The 20183-nt window shown below is 47.5% G+C and overlaps 9 protein-coding genes across 9 annotated transcripts; 4 read left to right on the forward strand and 5 right to left on the reverse strand.

Moving 5' to 3' along the window:
• Nucleotides 1–151: 151 nt before the first annotated feature.
• FIESC28_09845 (uncharacterized protein) lies at nt 152–1399 on the forward strand (the record flags this gene model as incomplete). Its single annotated transcript, XM_031163980.1, has 4 exons — nt 152–180; nt 237–371; nt 425–522; nt 573–1399. 4 exons carry the CDS (start codon nt 152–154, stop codon nt 1397–1399), a joined length of 1089 nt encoding a protein of 362 aa, XP_031011965.1.
• A 359-nt stretch (nt 1400–1758) lies between these two features.
• FIESC28_09846 (uncharacterized protein) lies at nt 1759–2772 on the reverse strand (the record flags this gene model as incomplete). Its single annotated transcript, XM_031163981.1, has 1 exon — nt 1759–2772. The coding sequence occupies one exon, from the start codon at nt 2770–2772 to the stop codon at nt 1759–1761; it is 1014 nt and encodes a 337-aa protein (XP_031011966.1).
• Nucleotides 2773–3606: 834 nt separating this feature from the next.
• On the reverse strand, nt 3607–5244 carry FIESC28_09847 (uncharacterized protein; the record flags this gene model as incomplete). The annotated part of the gene is made up of 1 exon (XM_031163982.1): nt 3607–5244. One exon carries the CDS (start codon nt 5242–5244, stop codon nt 3607–3609), a length of 1638 nt encoding a protein of 545 aa, XP_031011967.1.
• A 495-nt stretch (nt 5245–5739) lies between these two features.
• Nucleotides 5740–7177, reverse strand: FIESC28_09848 (uncharacterized protein; the record flags this gene model as incomplete). Its single annotated transcript, XM_031163983.1, has 2 exons — nt 5740–6955; nt 7005–7177. 2 exons carry the CDS (start codon nt 7175–7177, stop codon nt 5740–5742), a joined length of 1389 nt encoding a protein of 462 aa, XP_031011968.1.
• A 1618-nt stretch (nt 7178–8795) lies between these two features.
• Nucleotides 8796–9770, reverse strand: FIESC28_09849 (uncharacterized protein; the record flags this gene model as incomplete). Its single annotated transcript, XM_031163984.1, has 1 exon — nt 8796–9770. The coding sequence occupies one exon, from the start codon at nt 9768–9770 to the stop codon at nt 8796–8798; it is 975 nt and encodes a 324-aa protein (XP_031011969.1).
• A 1731-nt stretch (nt 9771–11501) lies between these two features.
• Nucleotides 11502–12978, forward strand: FIESC28_09850 (uncharacterized protein; the record flags this gene model as incomplete). The annotated part of the gene is made up of 3 exons (XM_031163985.1): nt 11502–12577; nt 12898–12905; nt 12956–12978. 3 exons carry the CDS (start codon nt 11502–11504, stop codon nt 12976–12978), a joined length of 1107 nt encoding a protein of 368 aa, XP_031011970.1.
• Nucleotides 12979–13145: 167 nt separating this feature from the next.
• Nucleotides 13146–14183, reverse strand: FIESC28_09851 (uncharacterized protein; the record flags this gene model as incomplete). Its single annotated transcript, XM_031163986.1, has 2 exons — nt 13146–13718; nt 13767–14183. 2 exons carry the CDS (start codon nt 14181–14183, stop codon nt 13146–13148), a joined length of 990 nt encoding a protein of 329 aa, XP_031011971.1.
• A 552-nt stretch (nt 14184–14735) lies between these two features.
• FIESC28_09852 (uncharacterized protein) lies at nt 14736–16725 on the forward strand (the record flags this gene model as incomplete). The annotated part of the gene is made up of 4 exons (XM_031163987.1): nt 14736–14900; nt 14948–15427; nt 15478–15733; nt 15788–16725. The coding sequence occupies 4 exons, from the start codon at nt 14736–14738 to the stop codon at nt 16723–16725; spliced, it is 1839 nt and encodes a 612-aa protein (XP_031011972.1).
• A 1397-nt stretch (nt 16726–18122) lies between these two features.
• On the forward strand, nt 18123–19781 carry FIESC28_09853 (uncharacterized protein; the record flags this gene model as incomplete). Its single annotated transcript, XM_031163988.1, has 3 exons — nt 18123–18218; nt 18268–19380; nt 19431–19781. The coding sequence occupies 3 exons, from the start codon at nt 18123–18125 to the stop codon at nt 19779–19781; spliced, it is 1560 nt and encodes a 519-aa protein (XP_031011973.1).
• Between the last annotated feature and the right edge of the window lie 402 nt (nt 19782–20183).

Here is a 20183-nt window from a genome sequence, read left to right on the forward strand (position 1 = left end):
AAGGCCCATTTCTGTCAGGCGAATGAGATAGACTTAAAATGGTCGGTGTCTTGAGTTATCATCTTCTTGCTTGTTGTTATGGTATTGTTTTTATCTTCCATTTTTCTGACAGAAGGCGATATTCTAAGGTCATCATAATCGAGTAATCAACATGTCGAATAACACGGTTGTCGTTGTAGGGTGAGTTTTATGTTACTTCGTGGAATATCATGAGACAAGATCGCTGATATATGTAGTGCCGGTGTGATTGGCCTCACATCAGCCTTGCTTCTGGCCAAGGAGGGCAACAAAGTCACTGTTGTAGGCAAACATATGCCCGGCGACTACGATGCTGAGTACGCTTCACCATGGGCTGGAGCAAACGTCATCCCGTAGGTCTACACCTTCACTTCAGAAATTCAGTCTTCTAATACAGTCTTCACAGCTTAGCTCCCAAAGAAGCCAGCCGCTGGGAACGGAGAACTTGGGTTGCCCTCAAGAAGCTCGTCGAAGAAACCCCAGAGGCAGGAATTCACTTTCAGAGTACGCCTCATCTCTCATATATATGATACAATGGCTAATCGAAGTTCCAGCAACACACGTCCTCCGCAGAGATAAGGATATGAAATCTGCCAAGTCCGGTTTCTCAGCCCACTTCTATGCTGACAACCCTTGGTTCAAAGACATCTTCAACAATTTCAGAGACAACACCCCCACGGAGCTTGCCGCCGGCTATGACTCCGGTTTTCAATATCAGGGCATTTGCATCAACACAGCTATCTATCTCCCTTGGTTACTTGGCCAATGTCTCAAATACGGCGTCATCGTCAAGCGCGCTATCCTGACGAATATCAATGAGGCCAAGTATCTTAGCCATACTGGGGAAAAGGCGAATATTATTATCAATGCTACTGGTCTCGGATCACTGAAGCTTGGTGGTGTGGAAGATACTACAGTTGCTCCTGCACGAGGTCAAATCGTCGTGGTGAGAAATGAGACACCAAAGAATCTCCCTCTATTCATGTGTTCTAGCGCTCTCGACGAGAGTGGCGAGGAGATCTACGCGATGCAAAGAGCCGCAGGCGGAGGCACCGTCATCGGTGGCACGTATCAAATCGGTAATTGGGACACTCAACCTGATCCCAACACCGCGAATCGAATCATGCAACGAGTCGTTGATTTGATCCCCGAGATTGCTGGTGGAAAGGGCATTACTGGCCTGAGCATCATCAGACATGGCGTCGGCTTCCGCCCTTACCGTAAAGGTGGTATGAGGTTAGAGGAGGAGAAGCTTGATGATGAAACTTGGGTTATCCATAATTATGGACACTCAGGATGGGGTTATATGGGTTCTTATGGATGTGCCGAGGGAGTTGTTGAGCTTGTTGACAAGGTTACTGAGACGAAAGCGAAGTTGTAGAACTGAGAGATACCTAGCATAGCATATCATTTGAAATAAATTGTGTTTGATCTTCAAGTTTGGATTTGGTCTAAATCTCGCTGTGAGCTGCCATGTTATTCAATCTTTATCTACCTTTCTTTCGGATGATATCCAGATGAGACTTTGCTCTAATAAACGGATGGCGAGTATCTTACCGCTTTGCGCGGTTGACTTGTCTTCATGGTGAGTTATAAGAAACAGGCATAATAAGAATCTCCAAGTTTCTAACTTGACAAGTTACTCTGAATTCAAAGCTTGCACCCGATAATCATTTGTTACATCACTGATAAGAATGATTAAAATTCCTGTCATCATGAACGTTTATTTGTATTGGCCTATTAATTTAAAAGGAAACCTGTTGGGAAAGGATCCTCAGGATCAAGATGCACATTCTTCTCACCCGTTATCCAGGCCCGTCCCTTAATGGTCGGCAAGACCGCATCAAGCTCCCCAACCTTTGCAGTCCCCCTGATCTTACCAACAAACTCAGTGTTGATAATACTTCTAAATGTAACCTCCTCGCCCTCTTTGATAAGCCCCCTTGCGTGAAGAATTGCCAGTCGTGACGAGCTTCCGGTACCACAAGGACTCCTGTCGAGACGACCGGGTGTAACGACGACAGTGTGCTTGACGGTCTTGCCATTAGGACCGTCTTCTAAAGGCTCTGTGATAATGGTATTGTTGATACCGCAGATGGCGGGATTCTCAGGATGTGTGGGCATGCAGTTGGCGAGGACGGCTGCTTTTATCCTCTTCCCAATGTCGACAAGACTGTCGGCATTGATGGTTTCGACTCTGATTCCTAGTGCTTCTGATTTGACGAGCACGTACCATTGACCTCCATAGGCGATATCCACAGAAATAACTCCAATGCCGGGGACGTCAATTTCCTTGTCCAGAGCGTAGACGAAAGCTGGGACATTATCGAAAGAAACGGATTTACACTTTCCGTTGTCACACTCCGCCGTAGCAACAACCAATCCAGCAGCAGTATCGAGTCTGACTGTTGTAACCGGCTCAATCATGGGGACAATACCCGTCTCGAGAAGGACGGTAGTTGTGCAGACGCAGTTGGAGCCAGACATAGGAACCCAGTCACCAGGGGCCATGATAAGGAATCCAGCATCGGCATCGGGCCGGCAAGGCGGAGTGACCAAGTTAACACTCATCTCTAGGCGACCACGAGGTTCTTGAAGGAGAAGCTTTCGTAGATCATCTTTCTCGGCCATGTAGTGGACGAGCTTATCGTGCATTGTCTTGGCTGGCACGTCGATTACGCCGCCGATAACGACATCGCCAACCTCGCCCTCCGCGTGGCAAGTGACGATGGAGATGACTCGTTTTGATCGCATGATGGTAGTAATTTGAGAGGTTTGGGAAGAGAATATCCTGGGGTTGTGTGTGAATCTGGGGAAAGTAGTGTTATGGTCGTATTATTATGCTTTTAATAACTATCAGCTTACCTCCTCTATCGCAATCAATTGACTTATTCTGTAGGTGGTTGATCATTTGGGTTGCGAGACGGCGGAAAACTGCCCGATACAGAATGCGGCTAGAGAACCCGAGGCTACTGTTTAAAGAAGGTGGTCTCGAATCTCAACCCTTTCAACACAGGCCGTCACTTCTGATTGGACGTCTTTTGAGAACTCACAATAATCTATATCCTAGCAATTAATGAAAGAAACTCGTGATTTCTAGAAAAGGAAGCAAGGTTCTAGTGTGGTTGATAAGGCTATTGGAGTGCTTCCAATTGGTTGGTGTCTCTGACCTCAGGTAATCCTCGGCCCTTGGCGTCCGAGTAAGGCCAGTTATGACTTGAATTAATCAGATAAAAACTGCAATCATGCCTCAATATCATTATGTGGCCCAAGGATTCACTGCAGACAACTAGTCAAACGACAAGACAAATTGAACTCATCACATGCCAGGTAGGTAGCTAGCAGAAGAAATGCTCTCCAACGCGGCTACTAAAATAAAGTCGCCTAAAACGCCGGTCTAAGCCGGTCAAAGGTGACTAAGCCATTTTGTCTCCTGTTCTCTCAACGGCCAATTCTTCTAATACCCGGTTGCATGCACACACAATTTGCCCAGACATAAGTATACACATACTCTCATTGCCTTATAATGACCAGCATCTAAAGCTCATGACTCTAAAAATAAATAACATCTCACCCTCGTAGGCTCCATCACTCAACAACTCCGTCATCCTGATCCTCGAGCAAATCTTCCTCTCTATCGCCCTCCGCAGCAGCTTCCTTTTTCTTCTGCTCTTCCTTCTCCATCCACGACTGTCCAATCCTGCTAACATATCCATCGTAGTCAAGTTCGTGCCATTCAAATGAGCTTTCAGAAACTAGTCCACCCCAGGCTGGATCCTCAAACCGGCCAAGCTGCTCGCGTAAACCCTGTTCCTTCAGCCATGGGTGGGAGAGCTCGTTGCAGTCATTCACATTTTTCAAGGCCATCTTGTAGTATGACGACCAGGGGTTTCGTGTCTCGTCGAAGGTAAAGCGGTGGATTCGCTGAGACCCTTCTAGCGTTCCTCGTCCGCTTGCGATGTTTGCATCTGCTGCGGAGAGACGGAGAGCACCGAAAAGACGAGTCCAGCATTTCTTTCCGTCAAGATCAATGTCGAGGTCTCCCGATCGATCTGTCATAAGAGTGATATCTTGTAGAGCTTCAACGACACCAACCAAAGCCCTCTGCTCAGTCTCGTCCACGAACTCGTACTTGATCAGCAACTTGACCTTTTCCTCAAATACATCGGATACATCCCCGTAGTACTGTTCCTTACAATCCTGACGCATGAGCATGAGATCGTAGAAAAGATTGCCAGCCAAGTCCCCCAAGCAGGACTTTTGCGCCCATCGTTGGAGTCTACGTTCTGTAAACCAATCGGCGTCCATATAACGCTCATGGGAAACCCATGTAGTCATCGACTCGGGGCAGCTTTCTCTCCAATCTTTGACACTAGCGTTATGTTGTTTGTATTGCTCGAGCAAAAGTTCAAGAAAGTGGGGAGGAGAGTAAGACCGCATAGCTATGTCTAATGGCTTCTGTTCACCCATGTTGTAAGGCAACAGACAGCCATGGGCGAGGAGCATACGGATCATTTGACAGATGCCTTCTGTTTCATTCCTATCATTAGTCCGATGTAGGGAGCGGACGAGAATTTCCGGCATGCGTTTTGACTTCAACAAAGGATCCAGCCTTCGAATCGAGTCCTGTCTGCCAGACTCTCGTGCCCATATCACGTCATTTTGATGTAGCTTCTGCTCGTAAACATCGTAGCCATGGTCCACCAACCATTCTAAAGCTTGGACATACTTTTCAATGGCGTCCAAGTCACGTAGAGCAGACTCTAAAAGAACATCGATTGGCCTGTGAGTAACATGGCTTTGGCCACATGGAACCTCCAGATCCCAATGCACATCAGGTGCAGAACCAAACTCGGCGCACCTCTTCATAGCATCGATATCGGCATGCTTGAGAGCGGAGCGGAAGACCTGGAAGTTATCTGCGCGATAGTACAAGGGAGCGATGTGATAAAACAGGTTGGAAGAAGCTAGGCCGAGGTTCTTCATGTCGGTGGCTGAGAGAATGCTGGACTCTGCAGTGTGCCTCTCTGTGGTTTCCTCCTTGGTGAATATACGTGGGGAGCGAGACTCGATCGGTCCCTGATCAAGTGGCTTGGTTTGAATTGCGATTTGATAAAGGATCTCGGTAGGGAGGAGAGCAAGGGTGCCTTTTTGTTGGGGCCTCATAGGGATGATCACGGTGTTCGAGACCTGATGAGAGATGTCGTCTTGGTGAGAGTTTGACATTTTGGTGGTGTTACTTTGTAAGATTGTTGTTGAAAGATTTGGTTTGTTGGTGTATCGGTTTGTTAACCTGGTGATTGTTAATAAGCGATTTGATAAGCGATTTGAAACTGTTTATTCAGGACAAGACATCGAGGGAATCTTGGGTACATTTGTACTCGAACCCATACTGGAACAACAAGACACTTAAAAGGTCCGGAGGGACGGTCCCTCGCAATGTTCGGCGAACAACAATGAAAAACATACTCGGGACGTGTTCCTCAAAACAAAGAGATGTTAAATCTGGGACAAAAGAACACAACCTGCGTTCGAGAGCCTCGCGTCTCAACAAACGCGTGCTGGATCACGAACATCACAAATTTCACCTCGGGGCTTCCGAAATCAGATATCCTTTGTAGGCAGTTTCCAAAATTAGACTTGTTGCAGTTGGATCGAATGATTTAACAGATTTATGAAATTATGGCGTTTTGCCTCTATAACTTTCTATACAATAATTCATCATCGTCCTCCCCACCCAGATAATTCTTTATGGCATGCCTCCCACCCATCAAAGTATGGCGCCCTTGCATCTCCTCCAACCTTGGCGCCAGCAGATCTCACAAGAGACTCCAACATCATATTGCCCCAAAGCCAACTCGCCGGGCCCTTGCCAGGATGTAAACCATCCTGATACAAATCTCCAAGGAGGTGGATCAGCTTGGACCACTCAAACATCTCATGGCCTGCTTTCTCGGCGACCGCTCTTCCTAGACGGTCCATCTCCATCATTACGGCATCTTGCATGCCACTCTCCTTATGCACCGTCAAAGACCGGAACATGATTGGTATGTCTTTTCCAAACTCGTTGTTCAGACGTTGCGCGATCATCTTGATACGTGCAGTGACGAATCGGATTTCCTCCCAAGCCATCTTCCTGTGACTCTTGGTCATGTGCGTCCCAGCTTCCTTCTCCATCGCTTTACCGCTCAGCCAGAACGCCTTCTGGTCCCAGAGTCCATTCTGCCAGAGAATCAAATCGGGGTGACCTCTAGGGCCGTTGATGGGTGTCTCGTGGGGTTTCCAGAACTTATCCCAGCGTTCTTCCCAGGCGACGTCTTTCATCTTCTCAATCCACCACCAGTCAGGACGATATGTGAATGATCCGGCGGAGTGGTAGTAGATGAGGGTAAAATTGAAGGCGGGTACCTCGCAGAGTCCCTTAGCTTGACGAGCTGTTTCGTCCTGGATTGGGAGATTGATCTCCCCACCGAACTCTTCGCAGAAGAACTGTGTGTTGTAGCGATCGACCGAGTCACCGAACATGACTACGCGACGGCCCCAGAGCCAGCCGAGACCGTTGTCCTCCTTCATGTTGACAAACTGATCCACTGTGGCGTTACGTGCTGGGACGTTGGCTTCTTTGTATCGACGACGGCTTTCAACGACAGCCATGCGCATCCACTGCTGGGGGTTGCTGCCGGCATTAAGGAATTCGGGTTCGACGGCGGTGTCGTTGAAGACAAGCTCGTGCTTAGGTGGGTAAGCAGCATACTCTGGCGGCTCAGAGTTGAGGAGGTCTTCAGTGAATGGGATCCATTGTGTATCCCTATAAGCCTTCTTGTCGGTAGGAATGTAAAGGTATCCCGGTCGTCGGTAGGGATCTTGGCAGTTACCAGTAGCCTCCGGTGTAGGAGCAGGAGTAGGAGTAGTAGGTGATGATACAAAAGAAGTAACACTATAAAGTCTATCAGTGATGATCTACAGTAAAGAGGAGGGATTCTTACGTTATTTGCGACGAGCCACAGTACTGTTGAGCCTTGTCGTGCGCAAACCGAACAGGTGATCTCGCAGAGTCAAAGAAGAAGGTAGAAAGAACGACAACAAAGAAAATACCGACGGCGATAACAGTTCCTATCCTCAGCGCAGGACGTGACGATAGAGTGGCCGCGACAGCCATAGCGAAAGAAAAACAAAAAAGAACGACGAGAATTACAGTCACAGGAAAGGGTCCCCTGATGTGCGGGATCATCAGTTTTATGGTTCCATCCCCTGAAATAAGCAGGAACAGGGTCCCTTTGTTCTCGAGTCCACCACAGCGGTTGAAGGATCTCTGAACTGGTATTCTAGTGGGCAATGCTTCTGATGGTTGGATGTTGGTCACGGCGCTGTAAGTGTTACGCGGCTTATGGGACTTGGCAGGGAAGATGATCCTTGTAACCGGTACTCGACCTGCCGGCGTTACAGAACCGATGGCCCGAACTAGCCAGCCCTACGATTGATGATCAGAACTAACTAAATTTTGAGTTTAATAGATTATTGAAGTCTGGTTGTTTTGTTCGTGGCTTGAAGACAATAGATAGATATATGATGGTCAGAAATTAGTGGCCGTTGAGACTCGATGTGAATAAAGCCACTCTCTTGTGGAGACAAAGAATGATGACGACGCGACCAACATGGAATGGAGATGCAGATCATCAGGAGACACAACCCCAATCGAATATGATCCATAATAAAAATTCAAGCTTTTGCCAACAATTCGCTTGTGCGTGTTCCAGGGGACGAAACATGGGGACAGAGACTCGGCCTTTCATCAAACAGAAAGAAGCTTCAGATAAAACACAGCAACAGATCATGGCAACGTTGCAATGAATTGTCAAAAGATCAAAAGTTCTCGTAACAAGTGTAGTAAGTGATCGTATGACAGGTAAGCAGCTGCTCCAAAATGGTAACCTGTCATCCTAAATGGGGAATATCCGAAGTCTGACAGGATCCTTTGCAATTGTAATCTCGCGTGCCACTCGACATATCGCCATTGCCATTCCGTTCCATTCCACTTCGCTTCTCTCTTCTTTTGTTCAGAAACGAGGCTGATCATTACGTATATATCATCAGAAAATCTCAAAGCGTTCGAGCTTGCCAAGTTTCACCTCTCGTTTCAGTTAGGGAGATAGACCCGGAAATATAATCTGCCTGTTAAGGAAAAGGTGGGTTGTAAGCTTTTAGCTTACCTTAATCTTAAAACATTGGGCCTTTTATCGTGACTGACCCACCATTTAGCAAGGAAATCCTGACTTTTCGCAAAGAGACCTGCGCTGATGGCGAAGCGTAAAATGTGATGTCGTTTGGGTGAGTGAGACATTGGGGGTCCTGCAGGCTGCAGCTGCCGTGCATGCGCCACAGGTCTGGAATCCCAGCCACATCGCAGTCCAGCGGTTTGTGGCGTCCAGCTAAGGAACAAGGGTACCGGAAGAATTGGTCGCTAGGGCATAAGAGACGAAATACGTTCGTTGTTTCACGTCATATTGAACTGTAATATTTCTTTCTAGTGGCATAAGACTTCAAAGGACAATTCCTCTGCTACTTACCTGAGTTGCTAGCTGGATTGCGTTTAGTGGGCCTCGATAACTCATACCCTGGAGAGTAGGAGAAAAATGTGAGGCAAGACATCATCAATCGACAAGAAACAACGAACAAGTCACGTGTGGGCAAGCTCAAACAGTATGGGGAATTAATCTCGGATTGGACCCATCAATATGTTTCTAGATAATCTTCAGATCTCCCTCGATCCAAGCTCTTTAAGCAGAGCGGGCAAGGCGAGACTTGCTCTTCCATCCCCAAGCAGTAACATCCCGCTTGCTCATAGCAGCAACGCTCTCGTTGTAGTCGCTAGTACCGTTGGCAGGGTCAGCATCCCGAGGCTGGCACTGAACACCGGCATCGGGGGCACCAAGAGCACCAGTGACAGCAGCAAAGTGCTGCTTCTCAGCAGTAGTAGCAATCATGTTCTGAGCAGACTCCTCAGTCCAGCCGTTGATGAAATCACCGTGAGAGCACCAAGCATCTCCACAGGCGAGCTTGAAGGGTGCCTCGCCTTGCCAGCCGTTGGGAAGGACCTTGCGGAGGTCGTAGCGGATGCTGAATCGCAGCTGGGGCATGGACTTCATGCCCTCGGGACACCAGTTGGGAGTGCCGTGGTCGCGGGACTTGTAGCCGGTCTCGAGGGTTTGTTCGTTGACACACTGGGGGAAGTAGAGGAGTTGCTGGAGGTGGGTGTCGCAGGTACCAGTGGGGAAACCGTTGGCTCCGATAGGAAGAGGCTGGCTCTCGCAAGTCCACTCGGCCTTGGCCTCAGGAGGCATATCAGCCTGGGTCTTGGCCTCAGCGTTACCAGCGACCATCTTCAAGTTCTGAGGGATAGCGACCTCAGCAGGTGTCTCGCCAAGGTTGTAGTAAGCGCTGAAGCGCATGACGGGAATAGGCTCGTAGTTGGTTCCATCGGCGGTGTACAGAGGAGTAGGAATCCAGTAGACGGACAAATCGTTAGGGTTCTCGGCGTTGGTGCAACCCTTTTGGAGCTCGGCGCTGGTCTTGGTGTTGACGGTGACGGCATCGGAGCCGAAGAAAGAGTGCAAGTGAGACTTGCCGTGCTCGCCGGGGAACACGATAGGATCGATGTTCTTGAGCATGAAAGGAGAAGCGGCGTTGACTTGAGTGTAAGCCTGGGCGGCACCCACTAGGAGGCCAGCTGCGAAAAGAATGGAAGAAGACATGTTGATGAACAGACAAGTTGGTTAAAAGTGTAAAAGTGTAGTTAAATGTAATGACAGTCAATGTCAACGAATGAAAAGAATAGAGAAATAAAGAAACGAATGTTGTTGTCTGAAGAGTGAGGACTGAAGAGCAAACTGCAAAGATCACGAAGAAACCATGGTGTTTTAATATGTACTACTCCTCCAAATGCCAAGTCTCGTATCGATACGAGTAAAAAACATGGTCCCTTTCTTCAATATGCAATCTCCGTCATTGTTTCGAGCTGAATTGGCCAGCATACGAACCGCTGTCTTATCATTAGCGGAAGAATTAACCACAGGATGGATCTGTAACATGGAAAGGAGCGCTAATTGGGTGTTGGGGAAGTTTGGAAACACTAGACTCTGCGATTAAGTTTTGAAACAAGGAGAATTGCTGTATTTGGAGGTTTCCGTGTTTCAAACGCGGGCCATAATTGTTAAGCGAGTCTAGGCAAGAAATGCCTTTAAGCGCTTCGTTTCTTAGAATTCCATGCTTATAGCATAGAGAATATTACCAAATGTTATTTCAAATGATTCGATTAAATCTCGGTAACCAAGGTAGAATCCCATGCTTTCAACAACTTATCGCGACTCCAAGGTCTGTTATCGTGATGTCGGACGCGAGATCCACCCGGACCATTCGGAGGTTAAGCTTGGCGAGAACAAAAACTCTCCTAAATTCCCCTGCACTATAATGATTCAGCTATAGGTCTTAAAATTGCTTTTTGGATCGGAACGGGGAAGGTTGACCGTTTTCCTTTTCGCTACGCGTATTTCATCTAATGAGGTTGGATGTTTCCTCAAAACGCGGTCGATACGCGCATATGATAAATGACATGTGGACAACGGCAGAACGATAGCGGACTGATGGCGCCATGACAAGACGGAGTAATTCATCTTGTTTTATAAAAAGCAACTGCTGTCACAATTGTCGCTCTTTACCCGACCGGAGTGATTTACGTGATGAATGCCGTTACTATAAACTACACCAAGGTGTAACAATAAATTCGTGATTTAATCGAAATGTACTATGCTTGCATGTTTCTCGAATTATGCGAACATGTTCATATGTTCTAATAACCGTATCCCTGAGTTCTTGGTTACATAAAACCGAAGGTGCCTTTTAGCGTGTTCAGGGTAGGGGTTTTACGATGTACCAACACCACGCGACGATCTTGAGTTTCTCGTTTTATGGATTTCTCTGCTAAGAGTTACTTTGGATCATTTGTCGGGCAGTGCAAGCAAGTAAAATGGTCTTGTGTATGCACTGGAGTCATGATGCTCCGAAGAAATCCTAAATTGTTGAAAAGGTTTATCTTCAATATACGTTAGTGCTCTGCGCCTGAGGTTTCTACTTTTCAACCTTTGGCTGCCTGCTGCCACTGCATGGTTTCCATTGCCACATAGTCAAAGACTCGTTCAACGATCCATGTGCCAATAATCCTTGACATGGATTAAACTCTTTGACATACACCATCGAATTTCAAGCCTTCCCGACGAGTGGTCTCCAAAGTGACCGTAAAACCTTCAGTGATAAGCCAAGAAAGTAGCTGTTGAAGTCGAGGCTGGGGCGAAACCTTGTGTATGAAATTTTTGAACAAAATGATATAAGAAGCAGATATCCACCCCTGTTTTGCTCATCAGCCTTTGACGCCAACTCTTTTGTCACGCAGTAACCACCTGTACACGCTCGTCTAAATGACTTCAAAAATGTTCTATCGCTTCCCACAACTACCTACCGAACTTCGATTGGAAATTTGGAAAGAGGCATGTCGCACTATCAGCCCGAATGAGCATGGTATCCAGTACATCGACTTCTCCCGCAAAGGTGTTATTCCACTGCAATGCAACTGGCCTATAGCCTCCACAGAACAGCCCCTATACAAAACCAACAATTCTGCGTACCTTATTGATGGAGGCCTTTGGACGGCCTGCAAGGATTCCAGAGAGGTTATTGTCAAACATACCTATTACGACTTTTGGATGGAGGTGCAGCACGAAGCTATCGGTGAAAAAGAACCTTTCCGCTGGTATTGCCATCACGAAGATCTATCTCACTTGGAAAACGTCCCAATTCCCGCAACCATCGACCTTGAAACAGTTGGCCAACGGTGGCATATGCTTGCCTATCCCCAGCGAGACATCTTTTGCATCAAAGCAAAAGATTGGAAGTCGACGTGCAAAGAATTACGCAAATATCAACTGTGCATGTCTTTTACACGGGGCAGGTCATTGGAATTTAGAAGCAGCCATAAACATGGTAATTTCACGTTTGAGTGGTTGAAAGCTATGCCGATAGGGAAAGTCGCGTTCGAGTTCGATCAGACGTGGATGCAGAACTTACCAAAAGAATTCAACACGCTCAAGAGAGAAAGAGACTCTTCTCGAGGGTGTTGGGCACGACGACTATACAATGCTTTAGGTAATAATCAACCTGACCTCTGGATCATCGACAAAAGCGCCAAGTGGATTAGATGCTCTAATCAGAATTACGACACAATCTACCACGATTGCGAAGGCGAGTATGTCGAGGTCAAGTGGAAGGATGTCTTTGACCATATCGGCGACGGGACATCAGCAAGTGCATCTGCGTTTATCAAGTCTCCCTGCCTCCACTGGGGACAAGTAGATGAGTACCTCCAATGGGAAATATGGAAATCGAGAAGCCTTGATCACCTGGTACGGAGGTTCCATATGCAAGATTTTGTTAAACTTCTTGTACGGCGAGACAATGAGGTGATGCCTCCTCAGAGACGTTGCAGGACTGAATGCTATGATACTGGCTGGTGCGTTTGTCATGGTGGTGAGAACAGTGGGAATGGATTGTTCTGAACTTGATGAACTACTCGGGGTTTGCTTGACACATCTGGTGATAAAGATGCCCGTAATGCGTACTTAATAGAACTTGATGAACAAACCGATTAATCAAACGTTTGCCTCTGTTTCTTTATTATCAACTATGAATTTCATATATATTTTCGACGGTCGCTACAGCTGTGGTTAGCTATTGCAAGAGCCATATCACGCCCAACGTTCACCTGGTGTGGCCCTGCACGGGGCTCGATTGTTATCCGATTTCAAAATCTAAATTGGACTATTCCCATAGCACTGTTGGTAGGTGTCTCGACCATGACAATCTATTGGAGTTACTAACTAAGGCTTAGGTCACCAAAATAGAATGGCCTAAACATCTGCCTAAAAATGCATGAAGTGGCCAAGTTATTTCGTCTCTTATGCTTTTAGTGTCTAATCTTTCTGCTACATGTCGCCGTGTTATTCTGGTTTGAAAGTTTTGCCATTCATTCAATCCAAATAGTCTATCCTGACGCTAGTCTAGATAGATTAGAGTATCCTCTACTGTTCAAAAACCGAGCCAAACACATTTCCATCACCCATGCCAGCATCACTAACCCCCAGCCCCTCGAGAGCTTTCAGCACAGCCTCAGGCAAAGGTCCCTTCTTGACAGCAGCAACATTCTTGTCAAAGTGCTCAGTCTTGGATCCACCGAGAATAATTGCATCCTGAGACTCAAGCTTAGAATGGTAGTACAGCCATCGAATCGCAACATCAGAGGTGCTTTCAACCTCACCATCCTTGATCAGACTGTACAGGTCCTTGACAGCCTGGTGAAAGGGCTCCTTATCGTAGATGAACTTGTAGATGGTCAAAGGATGAGTAGGCTCGCCGTAGCGTGTGCCTGCTGTGTCGCCGCTTGTGGGCTTTCCGGTAAGGAAACCACCTGCGAGGGGACTGTAGGCGTGGAGAGACATGTTGTGCTTGCGGAGGAAGGGGAGAATAGTTGACTCTGTGCCGCGCCAGATGTAGTTGTACATGTATTGGGCGACTGAGGGTTTAACGTAGCCTTTGGCATCACAGATTTCGATGTACTTCTCAATCATGCTGAGAGGCCAGTTGCAAAGTCCAAGCTAATGTAAGGTTAGTCAGAAGTAACACTCATTTATCATATGTCTCACCTTCTTGAACTTGCCCTGGCGGAACTGTTCATCAAAGCCTCTCGCCTGGTCTTCCAGGGAAGTAGCAGGATCAGGCATATGAGCAGAGAGAACATTCACAGAATTCTGATGAAGCTTCTCCAGGCTGGTGTTCAAGCTCTTCTCAATAGCCTCAGGTGCCAAAGCGCCTTGGAGGTTACGGCTGATGGCGACTCGAGTGTCAATCACCCATTCTTCATCGCCGGACTTGACCTTTCCGAGGAGAACCTCAGTCTGGCCAGTAGCTTCCTCGGTAGGATAGCTCGCAGCGGTATCAAGTTGCTTAACACCATTGTCAGAAGCTACCTGAAGGAATTGCTTGACAGCATCTTCTTCGGTAAGAGAGCCGTATCCAATGGATGCTGTGCCAAAGATGATCTGAGGGCCTGTTTGAGACATGACGAGGAAATGAAGATGAGAGACGGGTTCAAAGGTGTTACGAATATCTGGAGCTGGGTATGTGGTACTTTGCCGTCTCACCATTTATACCAGGTACTCCCAAGAATCTGAACTCGAATTGCCCAAATAAGCACTCTTACAATCACCAAGGCTGGAGGTGGATCCCGCTTACTACCTTCATCATCAACATCTCCGAAGGATTACGAAAGTTGTCTCATTCTTGTTCTGCCGTTATTTTCGAGGTGTGTGATATTCGTGAGGCAACTGACAAGGATGTCGTGGGGAATCTTACGTACCCACCCCCGAGGGGAGTTTCTCTAGTAAACAGGTCCGTTGAACTGAAGGATTCGATAACACCTTCGTCTTGCATGGATTTGGCAACTTTCCTTGCCACAGTAAAGCTTGGTATTGCAGAGTAGGTCATAGATGCCGCCCGCGTATATGTTGCGATATGTAGCTATTATCTGTCAAGTTTCTCCCCTTTGACTCATCACGAGCCAACCTCATTCTCATTCTCAATCTTTTTCTGATCTATTGTCTATCTTTTCCAATATGCGTGTCGCTGTCGTTGGTGCTGGCCCTGGTGGCCTTACTACGCTGAAGTACCTCAAAGAAGCTACCAAGTTCTTTGACATTGACCCCATCGAAGCTCGACTCTTTGAGCGTGAAGATGCGGTCGGTGGTACTTTTACGAAGCGTACTTACGAGGATGCAGAGGTAAGTCAACAGGCATCTGGAGGATACCTATACTGATAGTCAATTAGCTTGTCTCCTCCAAGTATCTGACCTGCTTCTCCGACTGGCGCGCAGACCTTGAAGACCCAGACTTTCTCAGTGCAGAAAGGTTCATCCGGTACTTGAAAGAGTACGCAGATCACTTCAACCTTTGGCCTGAAATTTCTCTTTCAACTCCTGTGACTTCAATCAGAAGAGGTCAGGCTGGTGGTCATGTCATTCACTACCGTGGTCCTGATGGCGTTGACATGACCTGGGAATGCGATGCTGTCGCTGTCTGCACCGGTCTTCACGTTACGCCTAACATTCCTGATGTTCCAGGTATTGACAAGGTCAAGATTGTCAAGCACTCTTCTCAGTTCAAGAAGAGAGAAGAGTTTCCTCATGGTAGCCAGGTTGTGGTTCTGGGTACTGGTGAGACTGGCATGGATATTGCTCATCTTGCTGTTACTTCACCAACCAAGCGCGTCGTTCTCTGTCACAGACAAGGATTTCTTGGAGCTCCCAAGGTAACGCAATCTCAGGCCATATTGAGAGTCAAAACTGACTGGATTTGTAGAAAATCCCCAACCCTATTTTGTTCCCTTGTCTGGGAAACAAACCCAACCCCAATGCTCAGGAACTGCCCATTGATGTCAGCTGGCAAGCTCCTCTGCTTGATTCTTACTTGCCACCATTCTTGAGAGATCGTCTCTTCACTTGGAGATTCCAAGATTTCAATATCAAGGTTGCCAACTGGCTTTGCTCTGGTACCACTGATGGTGTTGATCAGTGGGTTGGAGGTCTTGACAAAGAGCGTTTCCACACATCTCAAAGTAAGTCATCTTGATATTTAACAACTACACTGTGAAGTTACTAACAGTTCACAGGCTTCTTCAACAAGGCTGTCTGGAGGTGTCTTCACTACATCAGCGAGCCTTACCGCCCCACAAACCCTGGTATTGTAGAGCGCATCCGCCGCGCCCTCGTCACAGTCCCTGTAAAGGAGGTTCCAGGTGGTAAATACATCGACCTTGCCCCTTGGCCCAGCCACATTGATGACAAGGGCATCATGCACTTCAAGGAAAATGGCCGTCCTGAGGCAGAGCGTATGAAAACGTTGGGCCCCGTGAAGCCCGATATGGTGGTCTATGCAACTGGTTACCGTCAGGAATTTGCCTTCTTTGAAGAGGCTAACAAGAACGGTGAGAACTATCCAACATGCGCAGACGCGGATGTTCGCTGCATCTGGCGTCGCAACGATCCCACCGTTGGCTTCATCGGCTTTGTTCGTCCTGGCTATGGCGCTATTCCTCCCCTTGCCGAGCTTCAAGCCCAGCTTTGGCTCATGACTCTCATCAACCCTGAGATGGCCAAGTCGCTTAGTTCGAGAGAAGACTACCACTTCAAGCTTCGCGGCCACAAGCGTATTGACTACGGTGTTCATCACGAATCTTACGCTTACCAGCTGGCTCTCGACATGGATGCTGTTCCTAGCTTCTGGGACGGTGTTCGCGCTGGGTGGAACGCTGGTGCTAAGCACCCTGGTCTCTGGTGGCGTCTTCCTGTTTTGTGGTTGACGGGAGCTCAGTTCAACACCAAGTTCCGTGTTGTTGGACCGTACCAGTGGGATGGTGCTGTTGATGTTCTCGGTGGTGAGCTTTGGGAGACTATCACCCGTCGCGAGGGTGCTTTCGGTGCATTCTTCATGACGGTTGTCCCGATGACCATGGTTGGAACAAGCAGCATTGTTATGTGGTTTGTAGAACTCTTTGCATCTTTGATCAACGCTATTGGAAGGTTCTTGAAGGTCAACCGGGTTGTTTAGCTTTGTCCATAGAACACCTTTAGCACACATTTCAACGATATTGGTCTTATTTGATTTACTATGACTCCCACGCGTTCCTATAGACATCCGCTTCCATTGGCCATTATGAGTTAGAGCTATCCATGAGAACAAACTACTTGACTGTATTTCAAAAAAATTGAAGTGGATGTTAACTTTGGTTGATTCTTAGTCCTGACATTAGGATGTGTCAGTTTAGCATAAGAAGCTCTCACAATCTACTGCGAGCTTGACCAGTCTGGAAAAAGAACGGTTTTTGACATATCGTCACAGTCACTATACCATCGCGAACATAGAATTGTAGTAATGGAGATAATATTCCCAACTTTGGTATGAAAATGAAGGATTACACTATGAATCAGGCCGCCAAAGTAGACACGTAGCCTATGTGTCAGTATAAACTACCTGGCCTAAAATGACCAATTATTTTGTATCTTATGCTTACAGTGGCCGATGTCCCGAGCACTTGATTCGAAACATGATTCCTATTCCAGTCGTATTCTAGTCAATCATATTGCCCAGCTTCCGACCCTGTAGCGGAACATACCGTATCTATCCGGCTGGCCAAGATGGGGCTGATTCTTACTGTCATATCATGCTTTTACTGCTTACCCCAGAACTGCATCAAAGCCACCCCACGACAGACACAAGAGACAGATAGGAAGACTACCCACTTAGCGGCCCATGTCACTATAACGACAATTTAGTCTCACTTACGGGATCTGCAGTAAGCGGGATTCGTTATCTGATCGAGAAATTGCTCTGCTGATGACGTACCTCGGGGAGATTTCTGGAAGGATCCGCGTATGTTTCGATGCCGAGCTATCAGTGTGTGAGGCACAGCGGAAGCAACGCTACGATACTCCTCTTCCATCAAGCCTAGAATGGAACTTGGAGAAATAACGCGAATATCGAACGATGGATCCCTGCGTAGGATCTGACTGCCCCCCTTCCCCGCTTCCTTTCAACCTACGTTCTCCTGAGATCAGATCGCCAACTCTCGGAGGGTTAAGATATTTGTGGCTGACTGATTCATACACCCTACCCTTCCGGTTTGCCAGCCGGATGTCTTCTCCGCCCTGACTCAACCCCTGTCTAGATCCTGCGGCCCGAATACCAGGGTTCAGATCCTACTACAGGGGGTGTATGTAAGCTGCACAACCACCCTGTCAGATTTGCAAAGGATTTGGCCCTTGCGTAAGTAAAGAATAAGCACCAAGACTTGACATCAGGGAAGAGGGACAAAAAAACCTGTCGGATTACGAAATTCACTGCCAGTAAGATGATGTTTTCTCTTTTGCTCGGGATCAAACGGACATAAATACAGACGAAAAGAGAGGGAACAGTGGCACTTGCTCAGAACATCACAGTCGACAACGATGACAATCTCCTATCGCAACATGGAACTTTCGAGTTTCGCTTTGAAGCTCGACCATGACAAGCTCGTGGCCCTTGCCATCATCAGCTTGGCCACTGTAAGTTCGATCTTTGTTACCAAGTCTGAAGTGACTGACAGTACCAAAGCTGGTCACCTCTTTGGCAGCCATCGCTATCTACCGCGTCTGGTTCCATCCACTCTCCATTTTCCCCGGTCCCAGATGGCTCGCAGTTACCAACATCCCCGAACGCTGGATGAGCAACATCTCAGGAACCTGGATCTGGAGAGTCTCGCCCTTGCACCGCAAGTACGGTCCCATCGTGCGCATTGGACCTAACCGCCTTGCCGTTGATGGCAGTATTGGCTGGTTCCAGGTCTACGCCATGAGAGGCAAAGATGACGAGTTTCCCAAGTATCCTGAGTACATCTTCCCTGGTGATGGTCTCAGTATCCTTGGCGCCAACCAAACAAATCATCGTCGTCATCGTCGACAGTTTTGGTCTGCTTTCAACGACCAAGCCCTTGTTGAACAAGAAATCGTTATCCAGCCCTACACGGATATGCTTCTCCAGCGTCTGAGTGAACGAGCCAAGGTGGGCGACCCCATCAACATCGTTGATTGGATCAACTTTCTCCTCTTTGACATTGCAGGGGAGCTGGTCTTCTCTCAGCCTTTTGATTGTCTGGATAAGCAGGAGTACCACCCTTGGGTGTCCAACTTCTTCTGGGCCGTCAAGGGTAATGCCATGAACCGCTTTGTCAAGCACTACCCTGTCATCGAGCCTCTCATGAACTTCTTCTTCACCGGAAAGGAGCAGATCAAGCGGGAGACGGACCAGCGGAACATGACGTTCCATCACGCCATGCAGCGTATGAAGCTTGGAGAGCAACCCACCCCTGGTCGTCGAGACTTCATGAGCTTCTTGATGCGGCGTAACCGTGATGGTGGCGGTCTCACTGATCCAGAGATCCTCGTCGATTGTCCTGTCTTGATTGGTGCCTCTAGTGAGACCACCACTACTGCACTATCAGGATTCTTCTTCTACCTTGGTACTTCTCCCCAAGCCTACCAACGATTGGTGGAGGAGGTCCGTTCCTCTTTCAAGAGTGAGAGCGAGATCAACATGAAGACCACCAAACAGCTCGAGTACCTCAACGCCACTGTTGATGAGGCATTGAGAGTTTATCCACCTGCTGCCGAATCGCCACCAAGAATCAGTCCTGGCGCCGAGATTGAAGGCAAATACCTTCCCAAAGGAGTGAGGCCTTCCACCTACCCAAACCATGACATTCTTACTGACAATCACAGGTCATCGTGTCCATCTACCAGTGGGGTACATTCCATAACCCTGATAACTTTGCTGACCCAGATGATTACATCCCTGAGCGATGGCTCCAGCCGTCTCACCCGCTGCACAACCCCAAGTACGCCAATGACAACCGCTCAGTGTTCCGGCCTTTTGGATTCGGTATGAGGGACTGCCTTGGTAAGAATCTTGCTCATGCCGAGATTCGTGTTGTCGTCAGTCGAATCTTGTATCGGTTTGACTATGAGTTGGGTCCCAACCAGGAGGATTGGCATTCTTCTCAGAAGTGCTACCTTGCTTGGGATAAGAAGCCGCTTATCTTGACTTTGAAGCCGAGAGATTTTGCACCTTGAGGAGAGGAAGGACATTGGATGTAGTCATTCGTTTAAATCAGATATTGAATTCAAACTGTTCCCAATAGGAAATGACGTATCGTGAATATGAAGTTATGCCAAGTAATACTAAGATACTTCAGGCTGAGAGCTTAATCATTCTCGTTACAGTTATTGGGATGTTTGACTATTTTGGTCCATTCTTTGGAGGAGTCAAATGATATGGTCGAGGAACTTCAAAATGATTGCAGCGATGACAATGTCCTCAGCATTGTAATTTGAATACAGGGCATATGACTATCACCTATTTAGTTCTCACTAAACAGATCAACTTTACAGGCGTTATTGACTTGCCGGTTCCGCCGCATTCCTGTAATCCAAATATTTGATGTTAGCTTTTTTTGATGAGGTGTACCGGGCATA

The sequence above is a fragment of the Fusarium coffeatum genome (assembly GCF_003316985.1).
Source record: "Fusarium coffeatum strain FIESC_28 chromosome Unknown BRIP53273_contig_271, whole genome shotgun sequence".
Lineage (NCBI taxonomy): Eukaryota > Fungi > Ascomycota > Sordariomycetes > Hypocreales > Nectriaceae > Fusarium > Fusarium coffeatum.